General features: G+C 42.7%; 2 protein-coding genes across 3 annotated transcripts in view; one reads left to right on the forward strand and one right to left on the reverse strand.

Annotated features, from left to right (window-relative positions):
- erg (ETS transcription factor ERG) overlaps positions 1-6350 on the reverse strand; it is a 33539-nt gene extending 27189 nt beyond the window's left edge. The window contains exon 1 of the mRNA XM_056467567.1: positions 6266-6350. The gene's annotated coding sequence lies outside the window, so the exon portion shown is untranslated. The remainder of the gene's footprint in view (positions 1-6265) is intronic.
- Positions 3775-10000, forward strand: part of ets2 (v-ets avian erythroblastosis virus E26 oncogene homolog 2) — an 8098-nt gene continuing 1872 nt past the window's right edge. Inside the window, exons 1-9 of one of the 2 annotated variants that reach the window (XM_056467575.1) lie at positions 3775-4034; positions 4388-4441; positions 4801-4918; positions 5283-5402; positions 6303-6503; positions 8017-8067; positions 8997-9200; positions 9543-9794; positions 9976-10000. The exon at positions 9976-10000 is cut by the window's right edge and continues 94 nt beyond it. In XM_056467575.1, the coding sequence (XP_056323550.1) occupies positions 4403-4441; positions 4801-4918; positions 5283-5402; positions 6303-6503; positions 8017-8067; positions 8997-9200; positions 9543-9794; positions 9976-10000 (1010 nt within the window). In that variant the 5' untranslated portion in view covers positions 3775-4034; positions 4388-4402. The remainder of the gene's footprint in view (positions 4035-4387; positions 4442-4800; positions 4919-5282; positions 5403-6302; positions 6504-8016; positions 8068-8996; positions 9201-9542; positions 9795-9975) is intronic. The other variant, XM_056467573.1, reaches the window with a different exon arrangement.

Raw genomic sequence — 10000 nt, forward strand, 5'->3', positions numbered from 1 at the left:
CTGTAGATTCACTGTACACCACTGTAGACTCACTGCACACCACTGTAGATTCACTGTAGATTTACTGTACACCACTGTAGATTTACTGTACACCACTGTAGACTCACTGTACACCGCTGTAGACTCACTGTACACCACTGTAGACTCACTGCACACCACTGTAGATTTACTGTACACCACTGTAGATTCACTGCACACCACTGTAGACTCACTGCACACCACTGTAGATTTACTGTACACCACTGCAGATTTACTGTACACCACTGCAGATTCACTGTACACCACTGTAGATTTACTGCACACCACTGTAGATTTACTGTACACCACTGTAGATTTACTGCACACCACTGTAGATTCACTGTACACCACTGTAGATTTACTGTACATCACTGTAGATTCACTGCACACCACTGTAGACTCACTGTACACCACTGTAGATTCACTGTACACCACTGTAGATTTACTGCACACCACTGTAGATTCACTGTACACCACTGTAGATTTACTGCACACCACTGTAGACTCACTGTACACCACTGTAGATTTACTGCACACCACTGTAGATTCACTGTACACCACTGTAGATTTACTGTACATCACTGTAGACTCACTGCACACCACTGTAGACTCACTGTACACCACTGTAGACTCACTGTACACCACTGTAGACTCACTGTACACCACTGTAGATTACTGTACACCACTGCAGTGTCTGCTCTCATCAGGTCATCTGGGATAAAAGCTCTTCCTAAAGGTGTACAGAGAGCTCATGAAGACACACACCTCCAGCAAACACAGAACTGCAGTTCAGGAAAACCTTGTTGAGAAGATTAATGCTTAATTTCCCACAGCAGCAATCAGATCTGACGTCAACAAGGAACTAAATGTTGAGATCTGAACTGACTGTAAAACATTAACAATAATTAAAATGGTCTTGTCCATCTACGCTTCTCGTTAGTTTTACTATAGTTTATATAGAAGCCAGTTATTATTTCAACACAATACGCAATAATTAATAACAGTCGTTATCAATGTAAGACAAGCTTTGGTAATAAAATATGTTTATGTTGAGTATTAAATACATCAAAGCAACAACTTTTGCACTCTGAGTTTACTGGATTAATATTATAAACTTTATTTTTCTTAAACACCATCCTCTCACTAGTTCAGAATTGCCAAAATTATTAGCTAAAATGTTATTAGTAAATGTTAGAGAGAGAGCTGGTGTTCACTACATTCTGAGGACCAAATGTTCCCGCAAAATAACAATAACTGTAGGCTATACATTTTGACCTTGAGTCTCTGTGTGTGTGTGTGTGTGTGTGTGTGTGTGTGTGTGTGTGTGTGTGTGTGTGTGTTCACAGGTGGTGATCTGCAGTGATGACCGTCATGTTGATCATTCTCACTCAGACAATATGAGATCTGCTGCGATCACACTGAATAATCAGTGTGTGTGTGTGTGTGTGTGTGTGTGTGTGTGTGTGTGTGTGTGTGTGTGTGTGTGTGTGTGTGTGGGAGGAAATGGCTGATAAACGCTGAGAGAAGAAAGTGTGATACCTGCGGTTACACCACACAAACACTGCGAATTACAACACACACACACACACACACACACACACACACACACACAGATAACGCTGGTCCTCCATACACTTAACTCCAATGGGCTCTGAGAACAACATGTGGTTTCATTTACGCAAACCTGTTTATCTTGTCTGTCCACGTCTGTAAATATGCAAATGTGCAGACAGCGGTGAAATGTATATTCATGTCCCTCTCTCAGCACCTCTGTCCTCTTGATGCTGATGCCTTGACATTCTTCTTGAGTGTGTGATCTCTCAACATTAAAGGCGATGGAGTGATTGTAAAAACTGCTGAAAATGCTCTTCCTGCTGTTTCTGGTGCCACAACACCACAACTAAACTCACTCTTGCCTTGCACATCATGTTTCCAGTGTGATATAGAAATATTTCGTTTTTAAAGGCTTCGTTTTTAATATTTCTAAATTAAAATATCCAGAAACACTAGAACACTTCTATATTTTGCTGACTTATGTACTCACGTTATCTCAAATGTTTGGAATAATGTTCACATGCCATGAAAATGAAAGTGTGGCTCAACAGTCTGTAGGTGTCTGTCAAAATGAAAGCTCTGTGGTTAAGCAGCTCATACCGACTGAAGCCTAATATGGTTCAGATGATATTTATTATATTTATTATTTTACTATTTAGTTAATGACTGCTGCAGCCCAAAGGACTAATAGCTCCGCCCTAAAGGGCTGATAGTCCCACCCCAAAGGACTAATAGCTCCGCCCTAACTAAATGTTAGCCCCACCCCAAATGATTAATGGCGCCCGAGACAAACTGTATGTTCCCTGTGGACTCTATTGGTCAAATCACACAGAGCGTTCTGAGCATTGAGAAGTAAAAACTGTTTACAATTTGATCTCACGAGGATTAACATATACTGTAATTCACTGTTGTTCTGTAAAATAGTTTTTAATATTATTATTACAAGCTTATTGTTCCTATATTACAATACAATAATATTATGTGTGCATTAATTTAAGAATAGTTTAATTTTATAATTTAATAATAATAAAACTAATGAAGCCTTCCATTTCTGTGTTTGCGTTGACTGTGTTAAAGCTAAATGATTTTATATACACAAAAATGTTCATATATATATATATATATATATATATATATATATAATGTTCATCAACATTTCGCTTAACAAATAACAATAATAAATGCTTATAAATGCTTATAAATAAATAAATAAACCAACACACTTATTCTGAGCTGTGCCTATTAAAATAAATGAAATAACAACTGTTCAAACTCAATGTGTTTCTGTTTAAAATGAGGAGAAGCTTGTTTCTGTCAAATGGGCAAAAGCCAGTGGCTGATGGACAGAAATAATAATGTATTAAAAATAATAATAATTATGTCTTCACGAAAAATATATTATTATAAATGATTTGGGTTCATTCATATAATAATGTATACTATATTACTATATTTACATATAATGTTATTTCCCTTCGGCTTAGTCCTTTTATTTATCAGGGGTACCACAGTGGAATGAACCGGCAACCATTCCAGCATATGTTTTACACAGCGGATGCCCTTCCAGCTGCAACCCAGCACTGGGAAACACCCATACACACTCATTCTCTCTCTCTCTCTCACACACACACACACACACACACACACTCATCCACTATGGCCGGTTGAGTTGATCAATTCCCCTATAGCGCATGTGTTTGGACTGTGGGGGAAACCGGAGCACCCGGAGGAAACCCACACCAACACAGGGAGAACATGCAAACTCCACACAGAAACACACACTGACCCAGTCGAGGCTTGAACTAGCGACCTTCTTGCTGTGAGGCCACAGTGCTAACCACTGAGGCACAGTGCTGCCCACATATAGTGTATTATATGTAAATTACTACAGTAAACACACAGAACATGTGTAACAAGTAAAATCAACTGTTATCAATGACTCTGGTTTTAGACAGAAACTATTGTTAAACATGACATTTCACTGTCTGTTATGTGGAAATAATGGTGTAGGACGCGTTTAATATTTAACAGGAGACATCTTAATGAATGAAAACACTAAGTATATTGGTGTGCTGCTCTCGCAGGTGTGCTCAGGTGTGTTTATTACAGTAATAACGCATTTATCATACAGTAGTGACTCTGCGCATGCGCACTCTGCTATTGCTGTAGCTCCTCCCGCCTCATCACCACAGTTCACTCATAAGCGCAGGAGATTCAGTCGCGCGCACAGACGAGACTCAAGATAAACGCGTTAACTAACCATCACACACACAGATATACAAACACACACCCTCTCTCTCTCTCACACACACACACACCGCAGACGAGTCAGGAATATAAGCTAACCGATCGACCAGAGGAGGAAAACACTGCAGCTCAAGCACAGCGGATTATTGAGTTATTCCTGGCAGAATTCAACAGGTCAGTGGATCACTCCTCAGCATCGGTTCATCTGTGATTCAGTGAGTGTATTCTCTGATTCGGATGTTCATCCTCAGTGTGTGTGTGTGTGTGTGTGTGTTAAACATCTCTGCAGCTCATCGATAATAATCTGCTCTGGATTATCATCTGTTCTCCTCTTATATAATCTAATATATGAAGATGAAGATGAATCATATTCTCTGGATTGCGCTCGATCACCACTGAGTCATGATTCGTGAATCACTATATCGACGGAATCTTTAGATTCGCTCCAGATTCGCGCTCTTTATGTTATTCTAATAGGATGCTTTGAGTTCGGGACAGATGACGGTTATGATGATGATGATGATGAGCGAGCGTTTCTTTGATGATCAATGTGTTTCTGCTGTTTCAGGTCTCAGTGTGTAAGATGGAGCCGCTTTTACCTGGATTCAGAAACACACTCAAGGTGAGAACAGTGTGTGTGTGTGTGTGTGTTCGTCACACATCTGGACTGACAGCTCTTCTGTCGATAAGATCAGGGCGGGGTCTATGCTCCGCTCTGATTGGTCGAGGGCAGAGCTGCTGTAATGTCATTGGAGGTCAGCTCCTCTCGCCCACGCGGTTCGCTCCAGCACGGAACAGGAAAGCCATATATGGTAGTGCCGCTGGAGCGGTGACGTCATGCTGAGGGCGTGTCCTCGGGTTTTCCTGCCCGTGCCGGTCTGAACCATTGGTCTGAACTCAGTCTGGGGTTTCTGAATCAGTGTGTGTGTGTGTGTGTGTGTGTGTGTGAATCTAATGTGTGTTCTTGTGTTTCTCGCCCAGCGTCAGGCAGCGTTTGAGCTGTTTGAGGACCCCATGTCCCTGTTCTCCGGCTTCTGTCCTCTAGAGGAGGAGCAGGCGGCTCAGGAGGTCCCGTCCGGCCTGGACTGCTTCTCTCAGGGTATTAAAACACTCTCATTAAAACACTCTCCTGGGTTTATTGATTGATTTTCTGCATGATAATGAATGCAGCAAATGACAACATTAATTTAGAGTTATTACTTGGATTATAAACACATCTCAGCCTCTTTAATTAACAGTTTAATAACAAGGAAAGAGGAAAGTAACTAAATAAACGAATTCAATAAGATAATATTATTCTGAGGCGGTTCATCCCGCTGTGGCGACCCCGGACTAATAAAGAGACTAAGCTGAAAAGAAAATGAATGAATGAATGATATTATTCTGAATAAAATAAAGTTATTCAGCAGCTGATGTAAACAGGGCTGCCATATCTTATCATCTGATCATGTGTTGTCCTGCAGATGCTGGTGTGTGTTCAGTTCCTCTGCTGACGCCCTGCAGTAAAGCTGTGGTCAGTCAGGCTCTGAAGGACAGCTTTAGTGGATTCTCCAAAGTCCAGCGCATCTGCGGCATCTCTGACAGTGAGTGTCCTGCTCTCCGCTGTGGTGTGTGTGTGTGTGTGTGTGTGTGTGTGTGTCAGTAGCTGTGTTTTCATTCAATGATGCCAATTAAATTTATGAGCAAAACTGGAATATCTCAGTGAGTAGATGAGCGTCTCCATCAGTGATGAACAGGAGAGCATCACCTCCTCAGCTCCTGCTGCTCCTGCACAGATATCACTGAGGGCAGTGGAGTCTGCTGCACTGCTGGGATTCTCCACTGTGCTGTTTCTTCTCCTCTAATAAATGAGCTGCACCTCAGAACACCAAGACCACACGCAAGGAACATGGTGGCTTTCAGAGGCATGAGACAGGAGCACAGACAGATGCTCAAGACAGTTCTGGAGGGAATATTAATACTGAAGCACTGTGATGACGGACTGATGGAGGACTGGGGCCTTTTACAATCAGCACAACAACATTTCACATCTGCTGGACACATGGAGAGCTGCAGACCAACATTAATGACACAAAGACCCTCACACACACACACACACACACACACATTTATATCTGTCAGACCAACATTAATGACACAAAGACCCTCACACACACACACACACACATTTATATCTGCAGACTAACATTAATGACACAAAGACCCTCACACACACACATTTATATCTGTCAGATCATCTGAGAGACACCACAGCACTGAAGTGCAGATCCTAATGAAGCGCAGGCGCACACTTTACTCACTACAGCTGATCACTGTATAATCTAATCTGATAAATAGTTTATCCTACTCAGTCGTGTGTATAATCTGTATTTGTAGAATGTGTGCACATCTTGGTGTTTGCATTAATAATCTAAAATGCACATGAAACAGGTGTATGTAAACAGACCTAGTGCAGTGTGCCTGATCTCCGGTGTGTCCCGCAGACCCGCGCAGATGGACGAAGCAGCAGGTCCTGCAGTGGCTGTACTGGGCGTCCGGAGAGTTCAGCCTCACCAACATCAGCTTCTTCAGCTTCGACATGAGCGGACAGGAGCTCTGTGAGCTGGGCAAGGACAGGTTCCTGGATCTGGCTCCGGATTTCGTGGGGGATATTCTGTGGGAGCATCTGGAGCAGATGATGAGAGGTGCGCAGAGTTTATATACAGATTCTGGATTTACAGTGCCTATAGATCATCCTCACACCCCTTTACTGAAATCAGTTCAGCTTCCAGATCACGTTTGTTTCTGTAGCCTCTTCTGTTGTGCTGATCTGCACCTTTCTACATCTCTATCCTCAAGCTCTTAGGAAAGCAGGCTGAGATGAGAGGAAAGACTTGCACAGGCTGTGATGATTCTATAGGCACTGTAGTGCTCTAGACATGACACTATATCTGTAAAAGCACTGACATCTTACTAGAAAATGACTACTGAAAGATAAAGTCACTGTGTAGAATAATACTGGCGTAAACACACACAGAAAGAACATATAGAAACATACATGTTTAATATAGCTTGTGATGTAGGTTTTTAATGTGTGTGACATATAAAATTGGACGTTTTCCTATATTATATGTACATATATGTTTAAATAGGTTCTTTCCGTGCCAGCTCGCACTTATTTGCCATAGTTAAATTCCATAACAGGACAATTACATGTGATACCAGTTTCAAGTGTTCGCACGTACGCACGATTTTCACATTTTGTTTTAGTTCTTAGTTAGCTAGCTCTTAGCCTTGATGATAGAAAATATTATATAGGTATCATGTATGACAGTTGCACAAGTGAGATATGAACTATATAGGAGACATATCTTGTATGTACATATAGGGCTTATATGTGGATATAAAGAAGATATACAGGAGACCTATATATGCACCTCAATATATGCACCTCAATTTTGCCTATATGTGACATATATACAGCGTATATATATTATTATATATATGCAAATATACTGAATATAGGTTTCATATATGCACATGTATCCTCATATAGGTTCTTTCCATGTGGGAAGGGTTTAAATAGGGACGCACTGAAACAAAGATTGTGGGTTAAAACTAAAAATACAATTCTGGATACAGCGAAAAGGATTAGATTATGTTTATTATTATATTTATTCTGTAAGACGTTTTAAAAGTGGATCTCAATGACTAACTCAGTTCGATATCAGCAAAACACAGGACTATAACATAACCACATTTGAGAACCAGGAGCACACACACACACACACACACACACACACACACACACACACACACATATATATTTCTAAAATACATTTCATTAAAAAACACCTTCATGACCAGATCATTAGAATATCAGATGAAGAAGATCAAGTTCTGTGAAGATATGATGCTAATATTATGTAAAACGCTGAGTGTGTGACTGCACATGTGCAAACGGTCTGAAGTAACGCAGCAGAAGACTGATTCACCACACTGACTCGCAGACTTTGCTCTTTTGGTTTCATTTTAATGAATGTCCTGCAGGGAAACGTTTCTGAGTAAACCTATAGAGTTTCTGAAGAAATCTAGAGCAGAATAAAACACTCAAGTCAGAGTGAGCTGTCAAGCTGTCAAATATAGAGTGTTCTTCAGTAACACACACACACACACACACACACACACACTCATGACTGATGGATGTGTTTTCTACAGGCTGTGTGGAGGACGAGGAGCTGAAGGTGTCTGACTGCAGCTGGCCCAGCAGTGAGTGTTTTCATCACCACACACACACACACACGCACACACACACACACGCCGACCGTCACTGAGGTGTGTTCACCTGTATATTAGCTGTCAGGCACAGCAGAGTGTGTGCGCAGGTCAACTCTGCTGCAGAGACACAGGTGTATTGAGCTTCAAAACACACATCAGCCAATCAGCAGTAAGGGGCGGGGCTAGTAATGATAGTGTGAGTAGATAGAGTCTATATTCTGATTAGCAGGGATGCACTGATACCAGTTTTAAACACATTTGGATATCTCTGTTCTTCTTGTACTCGCTGATACCAATACTTTATCTGGGGTGGGTCAGTTTTCACAGTGATGTCTCAGTCAGATTAATTATTTGAGGACAGCTTCTGTGTACGTCTGACTCCAGCATTTCTCCCTTTTATATTGACTTTGTAATTCAGTACTCATATTAAAGTTCTGCTTTTGATATAGTCGCGGAGGGACGTTAGCAGTGTGTGTGTGTGTGTGTGTGTTGTCATCATTAGTTGTGAAATATTTCCACACTGCTGACTTTGGGTTTGTGATTTCCTTGTGATGTTGTGTGTGTGCTGAATAAGCTCTGTCAGTGACGTCTCTGAGTATCAGTCTTTGGTATCGGTGTGTTTTCACCAGTGTGAGTCCCTGTTTCTGTCAGTGTACACCTACTGATCACACACACACACACACACCAAGCTTTAGTCTGATGTACAGTGCCTATAGAAATCATCATAGCCTGTGAAAACCTTTCCTCTCATCACAGCCTGCTTTCAGAAGAGCTTGAGGATAGAGAAAGGCCAACAGGAGAACATCTCAAAGGCTGGAAGCTGATCTGATCTCAGGCTGTGTTATTATTACTGTAGGCACTGCTCATGATAGAGTGTTTGTGTCTGACTGATGTGTGTGTGTGTGTGTGCGTGTGTGCAGGTCTCAGTCTGGACGACTGCTCTCTGACGGCTCCGGATCCTCACAGTAGTCTCCTGCGAGAGCTCTTCCAGACGTCTGATGATGCGGCTCTGCTAGCGTCCGCCGCGGAGCTCTCAGCCTGTGCTAAACCTCAGCTCAGCACGGTCAGCGTCCGCTACAGGAGCCACGAGTTCACCAAAAACACTCCACAGCTCCGTACGGCAGGTCAGAGTCCCGCATTCACACACGAGAGCTGGGTTTAACTGTTCACGAGAACAGCGGCGTCTCCATCAGCACACTAGCTCCCTAGGTTTCTTCATCAGTAGTTAGTGTGCATGAGTTTGTGCACTAGTAAGGGCACAATTGAGCTTGGATCACTGAGTGTGGCATGAGAGCGTCCTCATTGTTCATCATCAACACTGGAGGTTATAAACAGCAGCTGAACTAATCGTCCTCATACACTAGACTGCTTTGAGAAGTGCACTACAGCTGAGTGATGTGATTATTCATAAAGTACCAGAGCCTGTGTGCTGACATGTGTGTGTGTGTGTGTGTGTGTGTGTTCAGGCTCATCCGGAGAGCAGGCGTCGCAGGAGAGCGTGGAGAGCGCAGAGGAGTGTGTGTTGCGCTCCTGGGGAAGCCACTCGTCGCTCGCGGACGCCCAGCGCGTGCCGTCCTACGACAGCTTCGAGGAGGATCTGCTGCCGCTGGGCCTCCAGAAACACGGACGATCCTTCAAAGACTACGTGCAGGAGAGAAACCAGACGCAGGAGACCGGCAGACCCGTCATACCTGCAGCGGTGCTCGCCGGATTCACTGGTGCGACTCACACACACACACACACACACACACACACACACACACACACACAAATATGCACACACATACTCATACACACAAATACACGCACACTGTCACACACTCGCTCACACACATGAATACAGACACACACTCACTCATCATTGACTGTGGTTGACCTTTGACCTCTGCTGCTCCACAGGAAGTGGCCCCATCCAGCTGTGGCA

Source organism: Danio aesculapii, chromosome 10 (genome assembly GCF_903798145.1).
Source record: "Danio aesculapii chromosome 10, fDanAes4.1, whole genome shotgun sequence".
NCBI lineage: Eukaryota > Metazoa > Chordata > Actinopteri > Cypriniformes > Danionidae > Danio > Danio aesculapii.